The 23,120-nt window shown below is 40.0% G+C and overlaps 1 protein-coding gene across 3 annotated transcripts in view; it reads right to left on the bottom strand.

Moving 5' to 3' along the window:
- Positions 1-1,558: 1,558 nt before the first annotated feature.
- The window catches only part of bltp3a (bridge-like lipid transfer protein family member 3A), a 174,620-nt gene continuing 153,058 nt past the window's right edge, over positions 1,559-23,120 (bottom strand). Inside the window, exons 17-21 of one of the 3 annotated variants that reach the window (XM_068057074.1) lie at positions 22,938-23,088; positions 20,808-21,064; positions 18,893-19,001; positions 17,098-17,264; positions 1,559-7,860 (exon numbers count right to left, since the gene is read on the bottom strand). In XM_068057074.1, the coding sequence (XP_067913175.1) occupies positions 7,741-7,860; positions 17,098-17,264; positions 18,893-19,001; positions 20,808-21,064; positions 22,938-23,088 (804 nt within the window). In that variant the 3' untranslated portion in view covers positions 1,559-7,740. The remainder of the gene's footprint in view (positions 7,861-17,097; positions 17,265-18,892; positions 19,002-20,807; positions 21,065-22,937; positions 23,089-23,120) is intronic. The other 2 variants (XM_068057072.1, XM_068057073.1) reach the window with 2 other exon arrangements.

The raw sequence follows: 23,120 nt of genomic DNA, 5'->3' as shown, positions 1-23,120 counted from the left end.
GATTCCAGCATTTTCCCCAATGACAGATGTTAGGCTAATTGGCCTATAGTGTCCTGCTTTGTCTCCCTCCTTTTTTGAATAGGGATATTACATTGGCAATTTTCCAATCTGCTGGGCCCTTTCCAGAATCTAGAATTTTGGAAGATGACAATCAATGCATCCAATATCCCCACAGCCACTTCTTTTAAGACCCTAGGGTGTAGGGCATCAGTGGCCAGAAGACTGGTCAACCTTCAGTCCCATTTGTTTGCCTTGGACTTTACTCCCTTTTGCCCGATTTTCCACTATTATTGGCATGCTTTTAGTGTCTTGGATGAAGACAGATTCCAAAATATTTGTTCAAGGTTTCTGCCACTTCTTGGTTTCCCATTATTAATTTCCCAGTGTCATCCTCTCAGGGGTCAATGTTTAACTCTCTTCCTTTTTATATATTTGTAGAAGCTCTGTTTTTATATTTCTTGCTAGTTTACTCAATCTACTTTCTCCATTTTTTTTTTAAGTCATCCTTTGCTGGTTTTTAAAATTTTCCCTAATCTTCTGGGCTACCACTAATCTTTGCAAACATTGTATGCTTTTTCTTTCAATTTGATACCATCCTCAACTTCGTTCGCCAAATTTCGTTGATCCTTCAGTCTTCCTTTCTCAGTGGAATACATCTTAGTTGAGAATTAGGAAATAACTCCTTAAAACGTCTGCCACTGCTTATTACCTTACCTTTTAAATCGATTTTCCCAGCTCACTTTAGCAAACTGACTTCAAACCCTTGTAATTGCCTTTATTTACTGTTAAGTCACTAGTTTCAGCCCCAAGTTACTCACCCTCAAGCTGAATGCAAAATCACTCCTCGAGAGGATCCTTTACTATGAGATTAATTAATCCTGTCTCATTACACATTACCAGGTCTACAACAACCTGTTCCCGTGGTTGGTTCCACAACACATTGTTCCAAGAAACTGTCCCAAATATATTCTATGAACTCGTCATTAAGGCTATCTTTACCAGTTTGATTTGTCCAATCTATAAGATTAAAGTCACCCTCGATTATTGCAGAACTTTTTTTGAAAACAAGCCCCATTATTTCTTGATCTTTACTCTGTCCTGCAATGTAGCTAGTTAGGGGGCCTATAAATTACTGCCATCAGTGATGACTCCCTAGCTATTTCTCATCTCCACCCAAACTGATTCTGATTTACCGAGCCAAAATTATTTCTCACGACTGGATGGACGAGAACGGTGTACAGGCCTTGTACAATGTTGCTCTGCAGTGTAGCAACCTTTCTCCTGATCCTGTTAAGCACAAGGCTTGAATTTAATTCAACTTCTATTTAGCAGAGCATCTTCTGCTTATGAAGCTAAATAAAAGGCAACAGGGGACTTGTCTGACTATTGATGTGTAACTGCAGTTTACCAAGACACCTCAAGCAACACAGTAAATAATTAATAGCAATCAAATTTCATCTATTGACTCTAGTTTGAATACTTAGGTGATAGAGGCACATTATTTTAGCAACATACCAGAGACTGAAAACTTCAGATGATAATTTATTTCAAAAAATATTTAACAATACTGGTTCACAGAACCAGTTATCAACATGTACAGGAGTGGCTCTAAACAATGTGGAACTGAAAATACCACAGAATTTCAACATGAATGCCTCAAACACACATTTTAAACCACTTAACTGGCAGTTTTACCAGTGTTGCAATTCTCATGCATTCTTAACTGTACAGTACTAAAATAATTGAGCAAAAAATTGGGTGTTCCTTTACTCAAACATGACTAGTTTTAATTAAGTTTCAGCTGCTTATGTTATATTTAGTGGTGACTTCTAAACACCTCTGCACCTCAGTAAATTACACAAATGAAACCTAGAATGGATTTTTAAAGTAGTTTTCATATTACTACAGTTGACTTTGACTAGACTGAGTCACTTGTTAAATTCAGTACAATAATTGGAGAAATGCTGGCTGATACTGTATTTTGATGACTATCTCGTCACTGAGAGCAGGCTGACCATTCTTTCCACAGCCATACAAAAAGTGCACTTGAAAGATCAATGGGCAGCTTTAAGATTGAGCATACAAGTTCTATCTACACCGTTGCAAAAATATGGCACAGGAATGTTAATTTTAATGCTGCAAAGCTCTGATCAAAAATAGTTGCTGTGAGTAGAATAATGAATTCAGGAATTTGCAGGAAATTTACCTCAAATCCCTGTTAAATTTAGAGTTCCTTTTTTTTGGTTCAAATTTTTCCATGTGCTCAGAGATGATAAGCACAGCTTATAAGCACTTGGGGCATTGCTTTGGATTTAGACTGTTTTTGAAGGACATTTGTCAAAAATTAATTTTGATTGAAAAAAGGAGTTGGTGCCATGTCTTTAAAGACTTGGTCAACATTTAGCCTGAGAGATGTTAAACTCATCAAAATGTTTGCACATATATTCAGCCTATTTCCGCAGAGGTGCTGTGAAAATAGTTTACAGTTTGTGCGTTCTGGAATATTCTAATGGAGTGCTAGCTTGAAATCAACTGCAGTCAAATACAAAACAAAGCATGGCACATTGTATGCATTACAGAAAGGATTAACCAGAGTAATATGCAAGGTGCAGTGGAGAAGGGAAGACAGAATTTCAGTTCAGATTTACAAAAACAATTGTGCTTTTGTATACATTGAGCATTATACAGCATCTGATTACAAAAGACAGTGGCAGTAGTTAGAAAGATTCTGGTAAATCTTAGTACGTACACACAAAAATACTTTGTTAAGCATAGCTCAGTCCTGGTGTTGAAGAATTCCGACTGCCAGTGAATTACAATACCCCATATACCTTTAACAAATTAGGGCAGTGCACTATGACTGGATCATTGTATGGTGGCAGAGTATGCTGGTTGCATTCACAGTTCTTTAATGCAGAGTTCTCATAGGATAGCATTATTTCAAATTGAGGGAGAAAAACAGAAGTAAAAAGAAAAAGGAGTCAGTTGTGCCAACGAAGGGAAAGGTCTCAATTCAACAGGCATTAAATTGTCCAGTGTGGGCAGGGGAAGGCTAGGGGGAGGAGTACTTTAGGACAAAGTAGCTCAACTTTCAGGAAGATATTTTAATTACTTGAATCCAAAGACTTGTGCATATTTTGATTCTGGTTAAAAATCTTAAGACATACTCAATAGAAGTTTACTGCATCCAGACACATTCTGGAATGCTCACGGCAGAATCACAAAAGTAAATAAAAGTTACTGAAAAATGAAATATGAACAGTCATATCTTAGTGTCTTTTAAGGGGTAGATTCATCATTCCTGGTCAAAAGATAAAAATGTCTCAATTCACACCAAGCACTGAACAGATGATTTATAATGAGATTCATCAAGACAACTTTTTCTCACAAAATCAAGTCTTCCTTAAGTATGTAATGTAAACTTTAGGCACTTTCACTGTAGGCAGGAAAGATAAAACTAGAAGGATTAAGTTTTAAATTCTCAACTTCCAAATACAGTAAGATATAATTTTCCCCTCAATTACTTGCTGATTCTGTTGAAATGAAAACAAAAAAAAATGGTGTCGCACAACTAAGTTGCGGCCAGCATTCTGGAGCAACTGTAGTAAATCTATAGGAGCATGTATTAACTTTAAAAGTTGCTCAAAACAGAGTAATTACTTGTTCCAAGTTCATATGGCTCGGTTTCATTTAGGAGTGGATTAACCTGGAAAGAAAAGCTTCTCTTTAACAAAAAAAGTCACAGCCAAAAGATTAATGTGTTCAAAGAAATAAAATACAAAAATGAAGAAAACGGTTGTTTTCCATTTCTAGAGTTAATCTGTGTAACAAAAACAAAGATGGTTCAATAGTAAATCAAATTAATCAAGACAATCTTGTCACTTAACTTGCGAAACATATTCTGGCTCCCTCCCTACAATGCCATTATATAAATATCTCTTTAGGCACAATGAAAACTCAACTGGAAGAAAAAAAAATACATAAATTTGTTCAGTGTTAATACAAAACCATTTCCGTTTCGCTTTAAATCAGGAAGTTCCATTGTCTGTTAGTGTAATCAATACTGCCATTATGTTAGTTGGTTATTCAGCCAACACTCCAAGTGCAATTCCTAAAGTTAGCTCTTCCACCTTCCCTCAGTTCCAACCCACATCACACAACTCTTGGCAGACAACAATGTCCATGTTTTCAGACTTACTTTAGCATAAAGAAGGGGACCATGAAACAAATTCATGAACCTATTTATAAAGTAATCAGTACTTCCAATGTCTCAGATTCAGCTTGGTGGATGTAGATGACAATTGCTATTTCCACTTTCATTAATAACAGGGTGAAGAGGAGAAATGTCATTTTCCCACCTCAATATGGAGATGGGAAGAGGCAACATGAGGTGGGGGAGGGGGCATGGAATTCAAGTCTGAAATGAACGAATGTGGCAGCACTATGACAACAGGCTACCCGCTCGTTAGAATTTTTTTTTTTTATCATTCAGCACACTGCAGCAGTGGGAGAGCTCAGTACTCTAAGTAGTGAATGCTCAGTTCCAAAACACAATATCAGTTTGTCCCCAAGAACAGTCATTCAAGATTCCTCATCTCAACTATGAAACAAAAAGCTGAGCTTTACGGAGTACTGCATCTCCAGAGAATTTGGATGCCTTGTGAAGAGGCAGAGATCTCTTAGGCTTAAGTAAGGACTATTTGCAAACAGTGACAAAAACAAAAGTTGAAATCTAGGGTAGCTATTTTGCAACATGTAAAAATGAAAAAAAGTGCACACAGACATTGCTTCCCTCCAGTACCCATGCACAGGCACTACATCCCTCCAATACCCACCCAAGTGGCCATTCTTCATGTGAGTCAAGACAGTCACTGTCAACAGGTCATTCAACTATATAGAGCAGCACAGTGGAGCCTGATCTCCCAACATTTACACACATGCACTATTATGGATAAAGAGCAGAAACAGTATCTGGTTTTTTCTCCCTTCTCTAGTGAAAGATACAAAGCTAATTCCAACATCCTGTCACTTAACAGAGATTTGTTAACTCAGGTTGGGTTACAAGCTCTTTCAATTCTTGCCATTTTAAAATTAATACTTCTTCCCCCACCACTTACTGTGGTGTGACAACTATTAGCTTATAATGACCGTTGTACTACATTTGGCCGATTTTTGACCTTATGCTTTACAAATTGACCCTTAGTCAGCAAAAATGGTCACTGCACCTTATAACTCAAAGCTTATAATAATGAATATGACCACCTAGTGACTTTGCTATTCTATTGTTTATCAGTTTGTTGGTGCTTTACATAATTTGATGCCTACTGCTATAAACCTGACCAGTTTCAGCAAAGCTGTACATTAGTAAACCTGACAATATCAAACACACACAAAGTCATTAGCTACAGCAGCAAGAAGTTCTGCGCTGTTCCAAACCTGCTGATCCTAAGTGTCTGGAAGCAGCCAAAAGTCGATTACAGTTTAACAGGTGGGAGCACCACTGGGTAATATCTGGCATGTCAGAAACCAAGTGTCATGTCTTCTTCAACACAAAGTGTTAGTCTCATGTTTAAAACTAGGGGACATTCTTTGACAACTCCCAATACATTTTAGTCTGATTTTTATCCAATAACTGCCCATGTAACAGCTTGAACAGCACAGTTCACCCAATGCTCACTACGGGGGAAGCTTAAATAACGTTATTTCTGCTTCAATTGTATTCAAGTAGATAGACCCTGGTATTCTGATTTACTGTACAGGGCGTAAGGATGCTATAATATGTGCAAGTCTGCACTGCCTGCAAGAAATTGGATTCTGCACAGCTTATTCTCAAGTTTAACTAGGACTGTTTTGGCTTCCAATTCTGGAAACAGGCATAAAACAGGAAGCTCCCAGGGGGTTTTAAGATTACAGAAACAAAAACAGAAACACAATTCTATAAGATGACTTACTTTGGGAAGAATTGTCAAAAAAATTCAATGACAAAAGCATGCACGGCATTTCCCAGAATGAAATCTCTGCTATAATTGAGGCTCATGTGAATCTAACTACAAGATTCAGAGAGTCATGCCAAACTCATAACTTGTTACCACAATTCATCCATCGACTCTTGAGTATCAAATGGGCAACAGCACATCATACAACTTGCCTCCATGGAGGAAATTTAGATAATGACAGAGAAATTATAATTTAACATCTACAAAATAGTATTGACAAAATGTACCATAACATCGGCTGAAATTAACTGATCAGCACAATAATCTATTGTGTAAACATTACCCCTATTTTATAATATACAAGTCATTCCCTAATGTAAAGATATTAAAAATTGGACAAAGATGTGGGTTATATACCAGATTGTAAGCACAAAATTTCTTCAGTACTGTAAAGTTAAAAATCAAGCTATGTACACTATTTGGCTGGTGTTATTTCACATGCAATTTGAACTCTGCAATAAAAGTAACAGAACATTGTGTTTCACAGAGTCTGTGATTTAGCAGATTTTCAAAAAAATATACAGAAACTCATCTGAGTTTATGGGGAAGGGGGTGAAGGGGAAAGAAGAAAAACAAGAAAGCAAAACAGTGAGAGCTGTGGACTACTCCAGAAATCTGATCAATGTTAATCTGCAACAAGCCAAGTTGTACAGAAGTTGATTTACTAAGATTTTCCTTTCTCGTTGCCACTCACAGTGGAGTGTCTCATGATCATAACCTGGCTGAAACAGGGTTTAAAAAAAAAAAGAACTTGCTATCAGATTAGTGCAAACCAACATACATGACTGATTGCTCAGCAACTCAAACCTGCAGCTGTCCAGTCTGGAAGGAAGCCCATCACAAGCGATTCCCCCCAACATAGCATATTAGTTTGCCAAGATGTCTACATCACACTCATAACTGGGAAGACTGAAACATTCATAGGATTTTCAAGATACTTCCAGAAAAAGTCAATTTAATTGTCAGGAGTCTGTTTTATATTGTGTTTCAATTCATTACAGTTGGCTTTTTTTTTGGCTGACAGAACTGCAGCCATAGCCCAAATGACCCACGTCACAGGTTCTCCAAAAACCATACTTGCATGACAGCTGCCCAAAGTGGCAAGTAGCTTCAAAGTAGATTTTATACATGAACTTTTATCTGTAAAATATGTTCAATATGTACACAAAGTATAATAAATATTAGGGAGTACAAGGTTACTAAGAGGCACCTGTAACTGACTTGCAGTTAATGCTGCTCATGGGTTCATCAACCCAATGTTATTCTGTTGTTTGTAGCAGAGTAAACCAATGCTTCCAGTTCATTATTTACATAATACTCATTTAAAATTCCTCCCTATTTTTCACCCAAATTTGCCAACCTAACTGCTGCTGCCAGAAGCCTCTGCCATAAAGCTTGCAAGCTTCAGACTCCAAGCTTAACAAGGGTGTTACCAGCTTAACAATCTGCAGTTAGTATGCATTCTTATGACCATCATAATCACACTTCAAAAGTGCTGCGTACAACAACCAAGATATTGTCATCTTGACACAAGTTAACACAAAATATCGTTAGTACACAAGAAAGATTTCTGTGCAGATTTGAAGATCTCGCTCTTGTGCCTGTTGCTGCTGGGTGCACTTGGTGATTCGAGGCTTATGCTGATCTGCTCTTTCCAGTAACCAATCACCAAGTGAGGTTTCTTCTAATTGAATAGTGTTTGGGCTGTTGGCAGTGGCAACAATATGCTGGGCTGTAGTAACGATCAAAGCTCAAAGTCAGGATTCAGTTTCTTGACTTCTTGCAGCAATCTCTCTCGATCTTGGTTTGCCTTCGCCAAAGCTTCCTTCATGCTAGCAAGTTCCTGGCTAAGGAGCTCATTCTGCTTGAAAATTTGAGAGAGAAACAGTGAGTTTCAATAATCTCAAGAAGGGACTACAATATGTCACGTAAGTATTGAAACCTTGTTTGATCAATGAAACACTGATTGGTTCATACAGTAGCATTAAAGCTCTAATGCATTTTCAGAAAATGGATTTCTGCACAGAATACACCTGTTGCTGAGGCAAGTAATTACTGCAAGCTTGAACTTCATTTCCCTCTAGTTAGAAGTTTACAGTTTGAATTTTACTGGTGAGTTACTGAACACTATAGCTGCAAAAAAAAAGCAAGACTTGCATTTATATAATGCCTTTCATGACCACCGGACATCTCAAAGTGTTTTACAGCCAATGAAGTACTTTTTGGTGTCACTGTTGTAATGCAGGAAACACAGCACCCAGTATGTGCACAGCAAACTCCCACTAACAGCAATTTGATAATGACCAGATAATCTGTTTTTGCGATGTTGATTGAGGGATAAATATTGGCCAGGACACTGGGGATAACTCCTCTTTCAAATAGCATCATGGGATCTTTTACATCAGCCTGAGCAAGCAGACGGTGCCTTGGTTTAATGTCTCATCCGAAAGACAGCACCTATGCCAGTGCAGCAGTGTCTCAGTACTACACTTCAGTGTCAGCCTTGATTTTTGTGCTCAAGCCCTGGAGTAAGACTTGAACTCAACAATGGAGCAGGCATATATGTTTTTTTTTAAAAAACCAACATTCAGTTTGTCCTGCAAGAGAGAATTACTAGTGCAATAACCCCACAAACAGAAGTACTTGCTCATTCAATATCCACTAAATGTTTAACATTTAAATACTTAACGATGAAAGTTTAAAAAAAAATGGAGAGTTATGATCTGGAATGCACTGCCTGAAATGGTGGTGGAAGCAGATTCAACTGCAACTTCCAAAGGGAACTGCATAAGCACTTGAAGGGAAATTTTTTTTTTACAGGGCTATGGAGAAAGAACAGGGGAGTGGGACTAATTGGATAGCTCTACCAAAAAGCCAGCACAGGCTGAATGGGCCAAATAGCCTCTGTGTATCATTTATCATTCTATAAAAAAAACCAAAGATGAGAAACTGAACACTGTTGCAGGGGCTAGTTTAAGCACAGACAATTAAACCTTAAGCAAAGAGTAGGATGTTGGTTTATGAAGAGGTAGAGCAGTGGGATTATCTTTGGAAGAGTCAGCAGACAGACTTCTTGGAAATACCTCTTGCACTGCACATCTTTGGTTGTAAATCTATTGTAGAAAGAGCTGGGTGACATTGATATACAAATTCACACTTCACCACTGCGGTCTGCCACATAGGAACTCGGTGGCAAATAATGCACCCTTATTGGTATTCAAGGATTTAAGACTGTATTGGGAGTTGTATTTTGGCGCTCAGTAGCAGCTGTGAAGTGGCAAAATGCATTAATACAGATATTTGACAAGCATGCAGTAAATGCAGAATGGTTTTAATAATGGATTTCAACTTCCCTTTGACTGAATTAAGCAGATCAGCTAGTCAGAAAGGTAGCAAATTTCTTGAGCGTGTTCAGGACAGTTTTCTGCAACAAAATGTCGAAGAACTGACAAGGGATCAGACCATATATTAGATTTAATAATGAGCAGCCAGATTTAGTTCCAGCTCAATTGTGCATGAACATTTATCTAATTTAATAATATGATTTAATTAAATGCGTTGAAAGGAAGAAACGTGAATCAGCTAAGATTCTAGATTTAGGCAAGGCCAATGTCAACAGGATGGGGCAGACATTGTCCGGAGAAACCTAAGCAAATCTGTTCATGGGTGAAATGACAGATGAGTGGGAGGTCTTCAAAACTAATTTAATACGATAAGAAAACAGTTTATACCCCAAGGGCAACAGCTCTACTTGCCACAAAAAGCAGCAATGGAACCCTAAGGAGGTAAGGGACAACATAAAACTAAAAGAAAAACCAAAGAAAGCAAATAATGCTGGCGAAAGGGAAAGACAATAGCAAAAGTTGACAAAACAGATGCAGCTGCAAAAAGGGAGTATGAAAAGAATCTTGCAAGGGAGTAATCAAAAGTAATCAGTTATTTCACAGAAGATCAACAGACATGCAATCTTCACTTAGAGAACACCCTCCATCGTGTTGTGTGGCACTACCACCATGCTAAATGGGATACATTCACAACAGATCTGGCAGTTCAAAAGTGATCCATAAGGCACTCTCAGAATCACAGAATTGTTACAGCGCAGGAGGTGGCCATTCAATCCATTGTGTCCGCACAGCTCTCCAAATGAACAATTCACTCAGTCCCATTCCCCTTACTTCTCCCCATAACCCTCCACATTCTTTTCAGAAAACAGTTTAACTCCCTTTTTAATGTTTCAATTGAACCTGCCTCCACCACACCCTCAGGCAGTGCATTCCAGACCTTAACCACTCGCTATGTGAAAAAGTTCATCATGTCACTATTGCTTCTTTTACCAATTACTTTAAATCTGTGCCCTCTGGTTCTCGATCCTTCCACCAGTGGGAAGAGTTTCTCCCTACCTAGTCTGTCCCGACCCCTCATGTTTTTGAATACCTCTATCAAATCTCCTCTCAGCCTTCCCTTCTCCAAGGAAAGCAGTCCCAACTTCTCCAATCTACCTTTATAACTGAAGTTCCTCATCCCTGGAACAATTCTTGTGAATCTTTTCTGCACCCTCTCTAATGCCTTCACATCCTTCCTAAAGTGCGGCACCCAGAACTGTGGGCCATCAGCAGCAGAACTGTATTCCACCACAAACTAACCTCATGGCCCAGCATATCCCCCACTCTAATATTACCATCAAGCAGGGGACCAAAGCTGGTTTAATGAGGAATGCAGAAGAGCATGCCAGGAACAGCACCAGACATACCTAAAAATGAGATGCCAACCTGGTGAATCTACAAGTCAGGACTACATGCATGCTAACAGAAGCAGATGCTATAGACAGAGCTAAGCATTTCCACAACCAACAGATCAGATTAAACCTCTGCAGTCCTGCCACATCCACTCATTAATGATGGTGGACAATTAAACAACTAAACCAAGGAGGATCATCCATGGATATCCCCATAATGGCAGAACCCAGAATGTGAGGGCAAAGATGAGGCTGAAGTGCTGAGTGGATGATCCATCTCTGTTGCCTCATAAGGTTTGACATCATAGAAACCAAATTGATTCACTCCATGTGACATCAAGGCTGAGTGCATGGGATACAGCAAAAGCTACGGGCCTGAACAATATCCCGGCTGTAGTACTGAAGACGTGTGCTCCAGAACTAGCTGTGCCTCGAGCCAAGCTGTTCCAGTACAACTGCAACACGGACATCTACCTGACCAACTTGAAAATTGCCCAGGTATGCCCTGTGAACAAAAAGCATGACAAATCCAATCCAGCCAATTACTGCCACATCAGTACTCTCAATCATCAAAGTGATAACCAATGCTCAGTTTGGGTTCTGGCAGGACCACTCGGCTCCAGACCTCATGACAGCCTTGGTCCAAAGGTGAGGTAAGAGTGACTGCCCTTGACATCTTGGCTAACAAACTTGATTGAATTTTCGAGGAGTTAACTAGATGTATAGATGAGGGTAAAGCAGTTGATGTAGTCTACATGGACATCAGTAAGGCTTTTGATAAGGTCCCGCATGGGAGATTGGTCAAGAAGTTAAGAGCCCATGGGATCCAGGGCAATTTGGCAAATTGGATCCAAACTTGACTTAGTGGCAGGAGGCAGAGGGTGATGGTCGAGGGTTGCTTTTGTGATTGGAAGCCTGTGACCAGAGGTGTACCGCAGCAATCAGTGCTGGGACCCTTGCTGTTTGTACTGTACATTAATGATTTAGACGGGAATATAGGAGGTATGATCAGTAAATGCACAGATGACATGAAATTGGTGGTGTCATCAATAGTGAGAAGGAAAGCCTTAGATTACAGGACGATATAGATGGGCTGGTAAGTTGGGCAGAGCAGTGGCAAATGGAATTTAATCCTGAGGTGAGGTGATGCATTTTGGGAGGACCAACAAGTCTAGAGAAGAAACAATGGATGGTAGGACCCTAGGAAGTACAGAGGCACCTTGATGTACTTATCCATAGATCACTTAAAGCAGCAGCACAGGTAGGAAGGCAGAGGGATACTTGCCTTTATTAGCCGAGGCACAGAACATAATAGCAGGGAGGTTATGATAGAGCTCTACAAAACGCTAGTTAGGCCGCACCTGGAGTAGTCTGTACAGTTCTGGTTGCCACAGTATAGGAAGGATGTGACTGCACTGGAGAGGGGGCAGAGGAGATTCACCAAGATGTTGCCTGGGCTGGAGCATTTCAGCTATGAAGAGAGACTGGATAGGCTAGGGTTGTCTTCCTTAGAGCAGAAAAGGCAGAAGGGGGACTTGATTGAGGCATATAAAATTATGAGGGGCATAGATAGGGTATATAGGAAGAAACCTTCTCCCTTAGCAGAGGTGTCAATAACCTGGGGGCATAGATTTAAAGTAAGGGGCAGGAGATTTTGAGGTGCTTGATGGCCGGCACAGACACAATGGGCCAAAGGGCCTGTTTCTGTGCTGTATAACTATGACTCTAAGGCAGCATTTGACCAAATAGGGCATCAAGAAGCCCTAGAAAAATTGAAGTCAATGGGAAATGGGGGAACTCTCCACTGGCTGGAGTCATGCCTAGCAGAAAGCTGTGGTTGTTGGAGGCCAATCATCTCGGCCCCAGGACATCGTTGCAGGCCTTCTTCAGGACAGTGTTCTAGATCCAACCATCTTCAGCTGCTTCATTTTGACTTTTCCTGTCATAAGGTCACTGATGAATGCATGGTTCCATTCACAACTCCTCAGATAACAATGCCCTCCTTGCTTGCATGCAAATCTGGATAACAGTCAGGTTTTACTGATAAGTGGCATGTAACACACGCACCATCCAAGTGCCAGGCAATAAACATCTTCAACAAGAGATTCTAATCACCTCCTCTTAACATATAAACATAAGAAATAGAAGGAGGAGTAGGCCAAATGGCTCCAGGAGCCCACTCTGCCATTCAGTGAGATCATGGCTGATCTTTGACCTCAACTCCAGTTTCCTGCCAGATTCCCTCAAGAGTCCAAAACTCTGTCGATCTTGGCCTCAAAATACTCAATAACTGAGCATCCACAGCTCTCAGACTAGAAAATTCCAAATATTCACAGCCATCTGAGTTAAGAACATTTCTCATCTTGGTCCTAAATGGCCAACCCCTTTTCCTGAGTCTATTCCTACCTAATTCTGGACTCTCCAGCTAAGGTAAACAGCTTCGCCGCATCTGTCCAGTCAAGCCCTCGCATAATCGAATATGTTTCAATGAGATTACCCATCATTCTTCTAAACTCGAGAGCACAGGCTCTGTCTCCTCATAGGAGAAGTAAAAGCAAAATACTGCAGATGCTGGAAATCTGAAATAAAACCAAAAGGTGCTGGAAATACTCAGCAGGTCTGGCAGGATCTGTGGAGAGCAAAGCAAAGTCAACATTTCAGGTCGATGATCTTTCATCAGAACTTCAATTTATGAACTTTTGTGACATCCCCTCTAAAGCAAGTATATATCCTTCCTTTGGTATGGAGACCAAAATTCTACACAGCACTCCAGGTGTGGTCTCACCAATGCCAAGTACAAGCGCAGAAACATTTCCTTACTCTTGAACTCCAACTCCATTGCAATTAAGGCTAACGTAGCATTTGCCTTCCTAATTACTTACTGTTCCTGCATGGTAACATTGTTTTGTATATACAAGGACACCCAAATTCCCCTGAACACTAATATTTAAAAGGTTTTAAAATATTTCAAAGTATTGTTTTTCTATTCTTGAAAACTAAAACTATTGTTTTTCTATTCTTCCTACCAAAGTGAATAACCTCATTTCCCGACATTATACTCCATCTGTCACCTTGTCCATTCACTCAACCTGTCTATATCCCTTTTTAGACAGTATCCTCCTCACAGCTCACTTTCCCACCTAGCTTTGTATAATCAGCAAATTTACACTGTCTCTTCATCCAAGTCACTAATAACTGAAGGTGCAGCACTGATTCTTGCGACACCTCGCTCATAACAACCTGCCAACTTGTAAATAATCAATTTATTCCGGTTTGTCCTTTAACCAATCCTCTATCATTGCTAACACATTACCCCAATCCCATTCCTTTTTCGCTTCCGTGCCTCGAGAGACAATGGGTATGAGTCTAGAGGTGGTCAGTGGTTTGTGCAGCAGCGCCTGGAGTGGCTATAAAGGCCAATTCTAGAGTGACAGACTCTTCCACAGGCACTGCAGGTGATGTAGTCCCCAATCCCATTAGCCCTCGTGTAACAAACTTTCATGTGGCAGCTTATTGAATGCCTTTTGAAAATCTGAATATACTACATCCACTCGTTCCCCTTTATCTACCCCGCTAGTTAAATCCTCAAAAAAGAGTTGTCAAATGCTACTTTCCTTTCATAAAATCATGCTGACTTTGCCTAATCATATGATTTGAGCGCCCTGTTACCACATCCTTATTCAATTCCAAAATATTTCCCGACTAACCTAGAGTTCCCCACTTTCTCTCCCTCTCCTTTTTCAAATAGCAGTGTTAACATGTGTTACCTTACAATCCGCTGAGACTGTTGCAGAATCTAGGGAATTTTGGAAGATAGCAGCCAATGCATTTACTATCTCTGCTGCCACTTCTTTAGAAATCTAGGATGTACGCCATCAGGCCCAGGGGATTTGTTGGCTCTATACTTCCATTAATTTCTCCAGTACTTTTTATTTACTGATATTATTTACTTTATGTTCCTTACTCTCATTAGAAACTTAGTTCCCCACTATTTCACATCTGCTTTGAGTGTCCACTACGGTCACTGCTATTTCCTTACTCGCCAGTATAATTTCTCCTGTCTCAGAATCTAAGGGACACACATTTATTTTCATTACTCTCTTCCTTTTTACATATTTGCAGAAGCTCTTACCATCTATTTTATATTTCGGATTAGTTCACTCTCGTATTCTATTCTTTCCATCATCAAATTTTGAGTCATCCTTTGCTGGTTTCTCAAACTCTACCAATCTTTAGGCTTGCTACTATTCTTGGCAACATTGCAAGACTAGTCTTTCAACGCAATATTATCCTTAACCTCTTTAGTTAGCTTTTCCCGTGGAGATTTTATTTCTCAAATGGGATGGACATGGAGAATTATGAATTATTTCAATTGTTCATCATTCCCGATTGATTGTCACACCTTTTAACCTAATTCCCCAATCTTAGCCAACTCTTCGTATCTATGTAATTGGCTTCAAGTTTAATACTCTAGTTTCAGACACAAGTGTGTCACTCACTAACTCAATGTGACATCTTATCTTATTATGATGAATCTTCCCCCGAGGATCCCTTACCATGAGATTACTAATTAACCCCGTCTCATTATATAAGGCAAGATCTACAACAGCCTATTCTCTGATTGGTTCCTGGACAGTATGTTCTATAACCAGTCTTAAATGCATTCTGTAAACACGTCCTCCAAACTACTTTTCCAAATTTGATTTGTGCAATCCAAAAGATGATTAAAGTCTCCCATGATAACTGCATCATCTTTATTACAAGTACTTTTTATTTCTTGATTATGTCCAACAGTGCAGCTACTGTTAGGTCAATAAGCTACTCCCACGAGTACTTTCTGACCCTTATTTGTTATCACCCACATTGATTCTACTTTCTGTTCTTTAAAGCCAAGATCTTTCCCCACTGCTGTCCTTATGTCATTCTTTATCAGGGCCAAACCCCAATTTTTCCATTTGTCTGTCTTGTCGAAACATCAAGTATCCTGGAATATTTAATTCCCAAGTTTGGACACCATGCAACTATACCTCTAATAGTGATTAGATGAAACCCATGTACCTCTATTTGTGCTATTAATTCATCCAACATGTTATGAATGCTTCATGCATTCAGATAAAGCACCTTTAATTAAATTTTTTACCATTAATCTTTGATTTTATCTGACTTACTGATGCACTGTTAATATTAAACTCTGTTCCTTCATGTCACAGACTGCTCATCTTTACCCAAATCATTACACTGATCTATGGCCTTGACTTGCTCTTCAGATTTATAAATTTTCCATCACCTGAACCCTGCCCCCACTTCAAGTTTAAAACTCTACCTACAGCCCTAGTTATTAAATTCCCAAGAACACTGGTCCCAATCCAGTTTAAGTGGAGCCTGTCACAACAAAAACAGTGCCAGTGCCCCATGAATCAAAGCCCCCCTCTACCACACCACTCTGAGCCACAAATTCAACTCTGATCTGTTTGACTTTGCCAATTTGCACATGGCTCTGCTGATAATCCAGACATTATCACCTCTGAAGTTCTTAATTATTTGGACTCTAGCTCCTCAGACTTCCTCAGCAGAACCTCATGCCTTAGTTCTACTTATGTTGTTGGTTCCTGCGTGGACGGCAACAACTGGATCTTGCCTCACTCACTGCAAGTTCTTCTCCAGCCCGTGAGGAGATGTCCTTAACCTTGGCCAGGTAGGCAACAGGCAAGGGCATTACCCTTATCTAATCTCCCACCAGCAACAACTGAGGGTGGTCACCATTAACCAGAAGCTTTACTGGACCAGCTACATAAATACTGCGGCTACAACAGCAGGTCAGAGGATGGGTATTTTGTGGCGAGTGACTCACCTCCTGACTCCCCAAAGCCTTTTCACCAAAGGCACAAGTCAGGAGTGTGATGGGATACTCTCCACTTGCCTGGATGAGTGCAGCTCCAACAACACTGAAGCAGCTTAACACAATCCAGGATAAAGGAGCCCACTTGATCAGCACCCTATTGACAACGCTAAACATTCATTTCCTCCACCACTGGTGCACTGCAGCTACAGCATGTACCATCGACAAGATAAACTGCAGCAACTCACCAAGGTTTCTTTGACACCACCTTCCAAACCCTGCCTAGAAGGACAAGGGCAGCAGGCGCATTGGAACACCACCACCCTCAAGCTCTCCTCCAAGTCATTATCCCGATAAGGAAATATATCATAGTTCCTGGGTCAAAATCCTGGAACCCCCTCGATACCTTCACCACATGACCTCCATGGTTCAAGGCATTAGCTCACCACCACCTTCTCAAGCATGTTAGGGATGGGCTATTCATCCTGTGAATGAATAAAAACAAAATTCTGAATTTGCACTCATACCATATCCTTGCTGGTGGCGATGCCCAGATCTGATGAATTCTGAACCTCTGACGGTGACTGCAGTCCCCCACTTTTCATCAGTCCAAGTTTGATCTGATGTGCTCCAGTTGTAACCAAATGATTCTCCAGTTTTCTCAATACTGCTTCACTTTGACCTGTCTGCAAGGCTAACACAGGAACCAAACAAATCAGAATCAATTAAACAAAAAAACTACAGCATAAATTTAATAAAACTAGGTTCCGTGCATTCTCACAATGAAGGATGGGGAAATTGAAGAATAATTGAGAACCCCTCTTAAACAGTGTGATTAAGCTCTTAGCTGTTGAGTGGCCTATTTAAATTGATCAAATTCCCTTTACAAGACCCCCATTTTCCATTTTAGAAATTGGTAGTAGCCCAACTCTTGCTCTCTGGGAACCAGAGCCCTGATTTCTGCTAGGCTCTCCTCCTTGAAGCTAAGTTTCAGCTGCATGAATAGTAATTCCACTAGGTACTGGATCAAGATCTTTTCATGTGTTAATAGTTCTCTCTTCTCTATTAGAGATTCCCTCCCATTCTGAAGTACAGTTCATGACCTCTCTTCAAAAAAAAATACCCTCGAATCCTCCAACCTTGCAAACTACTGCCACATCGCCAACCTCCCTTCCCTCTCTAAAGTGCTTCAGCCTTAGTCACCCTCCCTCCTCCAGACCTGTGCCCAGCTTTTCTGCAACTCCATTTGAAACCCTCCAGTTTTCTACCCCCAACACCAAAATGACAAGAACCAAGGTCACAAATTACATTCTCTGACCAAAGCATTAATCCTCATCTTCCCTGAAGCCTCTAACACAGATGACCACGTCATCCTCTAACACACTCCTCTGCTGTCCAGCTTGGTGTTACTGCCCTCACTTGGTTCCACTCTTACAAATCTGATTGTTGCAAGAACATCTCTAGTAATAGCTTCTCTTCCCAAACCCCATGCCCTGGATTCTGCTAAACACAATCACTCTCCTCTCTCATTTGCACGTTGGCGATGTATCCTGCGGACATGCTTCCACATGTATGCTGACGACAGCCAGTTCTACTTCTCCACTGTTAGTCCTTAACCCTTCCATACACAGTTAGTCAGACAGCAGAGATGAAGATTTACTCTTGAATAGCTCACACTACCCTCCAGTTAAACATTGCAAGGACCAAAGCTTCACTTTCAGGCCCTCACCACAAATCGTGTGCCCTTTCAACTAATTCCATTCCTCTCCTTTGCTACCTCAAGCTGAACCAAACTGCTTAAATCCTTCACATTCTATTCCAATCTGAATGGAGTTTCCCACCCCTTATCCTATCCATCACTAAGGCTGCCTACTTCACCTCCACAACATGGCCCATCTCTGCCTCAACCCAACAGTTACTGAAGCCCTTCATTCATTCCTTTGTCACCAGACTCAACTATCTGAATGTTCTTCTGGTCATTCTTCCACCCTCTGTGAAGTTCAATTCAACCAAAATTCTACTCCTATTCCCTTTGCCAGTCCTTGTTGACCTACATTGGCTCCCTAACACCTCAATTTTAAATGTCTTAACTCATGATTAAATCCCATTGTGGCATCACCAACCATTCCATCTTCAACTCCCTCAACTAAAGCCGCTCCATAAATGTGCATTATGAGAACATGAGAACATGAGCACTTGATTACATTTTAGCTTGTGACATTGGACATTCCTGTAACTAATCCAAAGTGTGGATAATAGGGGATGGAGATAATAGAGATCCCACTAGTTGGACAGATTGTTTATAAAAATTAAACTACTTACCCCTTATACAAAATGTCCCATCATCAATCCGCTGAACCATGAGGTGATCAACATCAAGATTTATAGGTACAGAACCAGGAGATGTAGAATATAATCGTGGGCCATCATCCTTTAACAAGAGTTTAACACAAAATATTTCATGTACAAATAGTTATTAGTTTAAATTTACACAAGAGTAGATTGGAGAACAGCACAAGGAACATGGACTTTGCTGCAAATCACTCCCCAATGACTCACTGGGTAACTGCAAATTGTGGACTGATATTGAACTATGTAGACTAGGAAGATCTTAGGCTCCATCTTTGCTCTGCACATGTTTAGTTGATATTCACGGGTGAAGGGAGCAGCAGTGTGCAATGAGATGTCAGAAGATCAGGGGGGCAGTGATGGGGGCAGGCTCGCAGGTGGAAACAAATCTATTCTGAAACTGTGTTCTCAGATGAACACCGGCTGCTCTCCAGCACAAATAACTAAATGGATCATGTTATTGGTTCTATTTTCCTGTAGAATTTCTCCAGCTTTATATATTTTCCCCATTGGATTAAAAGTCAGGATCCATAACTATTATAGTACTTACAGTACATAAAAAAGCCATTCAAACGAACAGTGTTTACACTCCACACCAGCCTCCTCCCACCCCTCTTCATCTAACCTGATCAACATAGCCTTCTATTCCTTTCTCCCTCATGTGTTTATCTCACCTTAAATACATCTATGTAAATCATCTCCACTATTCCTCGCGATAGTGTCTTCTACATTCTAACCACCGTCAAGAAGTTTATCTTGAATTCTCTACTGGACTTATCAGTGACTGTATTACATTTGCAGCTCCTAGTTCTGAGCTCACCCACAAGTGGAAACATCAAACCCCTCGAAAGTCTTAAAAGGCCTTGATCAGGTCACCCCTCAAATGTACTCTTTTCAAAGAGAAAAGAGCCCCAGTCTGCTTAACCTTGCCTGATGGTATAACCTTTCCATTCTGGTACCAGGCTAGTAAATCTTTTTTGCACCTTTTCCAATGTCACTATATCCATCTTATAATATCAAGACCAAAACTGTTCACAGTACTCAAGTGGTCTAACTAAATTTCTGTATAAGTTGATTCTTTGTTTTTCAATTCTATCTCTCTAGAAATTAATTTTAAAGCTTTGCTTTTTTGTTAAAAAAGACCTTATTAACTCGTCACAAATTTGTGATTTGTGCATCTGTACCCCCAGATGTGTCGGTTTTTATCCCATTCAGAAACATTTTCCAAAGGGTATGTGGTCTCCTTATTCCTCCTACCAGCTCACACTTATCTATATTTGAAGTTCAAGTGCCAATTACGTGCCCATTCTGCAAGTTTGTGTTTCTGTATTTTGTTGCAGTCATCTCTGTGTTAACCACATTCCCCAATTAGGCGTCATGCGTAAATTTTGACATTGTACTTGTCTGATCAGAGTCCAAATTCTTCATGTAAATGATGCACAACAGTGGTCCCAGCACCAATCCCTGTGGACCACCACTTTGCACTTTTTAACAATTGAGTGACTAGCTTTAACTCCTTTGTTTGTGTGTTTGGTAGCCAGCTTGTTATCTATTCTGGTATTTGTTCCCATACTCCATATGCTCTGGTTGTAGCTGAATCTACTATGAGATACCTTATTGAAGGCTTTTAGGAAATCCAAATATAATTATTTCTATTACACTGCCCTTCCCTACCCTTTGTTACTTTTTCAGAAGAATTCAAAAGGGTTGGCCAAGCCTGACCTTCCCCTTTGGAATCAGTGATTACTCGATAGAAAATTATCTAGAAGCTTTGATTAAGAATTCCATTTGATTAAGAATTCCATTATCGGTCCGACGACATTAAAATAGACTCATTCTGTCTCTCTTTTTAAATATAGGAACCATGTTACCAATAATAGTCAGATACCTTCAGAGTAATTCTACAGTCAAAAAGTTCTATCTTCATTGGAATCACTTCCGGAATTATTTCATCCTCCAAGAATGGACCCAGGTTCGTGAGCGATGACATCAGCAGCTCTGCATTGTAATTATTGATGTGAAATTGCAGAAATCCATTCTTTACAGCAAGTGGAGAGTGAACAGCTGAGCGTGGTCCTGATTCAAATCTCAAACACACCGCAGGCTGGGTTCTGTCTGATTCCAGTATACAGGCCTTCTGAAAACCTGAGTCCCAATAATTAAAAAAAAAAATTGAAAAAATATTTCCCTGTAAAAATTGTTTCAGAAAGACAAAGCATGTTTGTGCTTTTGGCTAGGGCTGTTCATTATTCTGGTCATTTAACACTCTCTCTTATGCTTTCTCTTTCACCACACCATTAGCACACTCTTTGCCTTTGCCCCATGACCTCCTTGTCTATTAGTCTCTCTGACCCTCTGTCCTATCCTTCCCTTTTGTTCTCTTTTCCCCCACTTCCACTTTATTTGCTAAAAACCTATTATATTGCTAACCTTTGCCAGTTCTGATGAAAGGTCACTGACTTGAAACATTAACTCTGCTTCTCTCCATAGATGCTGCCACAGACCTGCTGAGTATTTCCAGCACTTTGTCTTTTTATTTCAGATTTCCAGCATCTGCAGTATTTTGCTTTTAGTTTCATTTGTCTAGATCTCTTCAGTCTAAGTCTGCAAGCACCATGTAAAATGAGCAATTAACACTCATGCAAAGTACTCCTCCTACTCCTATAGCCAACATTTTCTCTGTATACATCATAAATATGCAAAGTAAGAAATGAGCCAACGTTCACTGTTGTTTTAAATGGATTGGATTTGAATTTGGGGAGAGGGAGTGGGACAGAAGGAGAGAGAGAGGCGTGAAGGGGCAAAGCCTCAATGATGCTTCAAGGGTCGTTTAAAATTCAGACATACCGGAACCAATTATAACCGAGAGCAATAACCAGGTAGTGATCTTATCAGGGCATTCTAGTGAGGAAGTGCCAAATATGCAAGTATTCATTTATAATTCTGTTTTGAAGTTGATGCAACAAATTAAAAAAATTTTGAACAGCAGGTGTCAAGGCTGAAATAAACGAACAAGAAACTCCAAATCAGAAAGGGTTAATTTGGCATTTATTATTTAGTTAGCATCTTATAACAGCTCAAAGCACGTCACACACATATTTTTGTGGTGTGGTGACTATAGGAAACACTACCCTCAATTCCAATTCTGGTTACTATGAAGGAACAGCCAATACCAGGAAGTGATTCTAGCTAGTAATCTAATGGAGAGTTTTAATGATGGTCAAAGCTACTCCAGATCTCTCAACTTATGATGCCATCTGCAATCCTTAGTGAGATAACTATTTTGAGTCTCTACATTCTCAATTTCAATAGCCTCTTTGAACAGAGCCTCTGCACTCTGCTTATTCTAGATGCAGTTCACATATGGACCAAAGAGCTTATTGCAATAAAAGCACTCCTACTGTTATCAACTAGTAGGCTTCGCTGTCTGAAATATGACACTTGCACCAGGTAGAGTTCCTACCAAGTCACACTCTCAGAACCACAATTCCCTTTTCAATCAATTGAATTTTGTTTTGGGTTGAACCTTGGTGAAGCAATATTGGAATTAATTTTCTCCTTCCCCCTTCCCCCACTGACTCCAACTCCATTCCACTTAAAACAATGACGTATAGGCCTTGATTAACTTGTACTTTATATGTATACAATCCATAAAAAACTAAATAAGATGTATTTTTTGATAAAGCTTCCTTATTCTGAATCATGTCATCGGTTGAAAAGCAAGCATTTTAGTTTGAAAGAGTATTCATGAGCCAGTTGGTCAGTTCAACTCAAATAGGAAATGTGCAAGAATGACTGCTGGGAGGGGATTATTTCCTCTCATAACTACAATGTTGAATGGGTCTGGAAGATCAATAGGTGGCCCTCCGAGAAACCGCTGGCAATTTTATTTCTGGTTCAGCCCATGGATGGTATTGGAACTTCAAGGAAGGAGCGCCAATAAAACAATGAAAAGAACAAGTTATAGTAATAACCATTAATTGCATTATAAACAAGGATCTTGCCTTGTCTCTCTTACCAGTTGTACGGCTGCTCAGAAGCTGCTGCACGCCTACATTGCCCAGCTGATCAGGCACCACTTCCATTGCCTGAACACTGACAGACAGATCTTCATCTCTTACGTCAATTGCACAATTCAAATTCAATATCTTCAGCAACAACACAGAAGCCTGGGAAACAAAACAGCAATTAAACTTCAGAA

Source organism: Heterodontus francisci, chromosome 25, assembly GCF_036365525.1.
Source record: "Heterodontus francisci isolate sHetFra1 chromosome 25, sHetFra1.hap1, whole genome shotgun sequence".
NCBI classification, from domain to species: domain Eukaryota; kingdom Metazoa; phylum Chordata; class Chondrichthyes; order Heterodontiformes; family Heterodontidae; genus Heterodontus; species Heterodontus francisci.
Note: the sequence above shows the minus strand (reverse complement) of the source record. Positions and strands in the feature narration are given on the sequence as shown.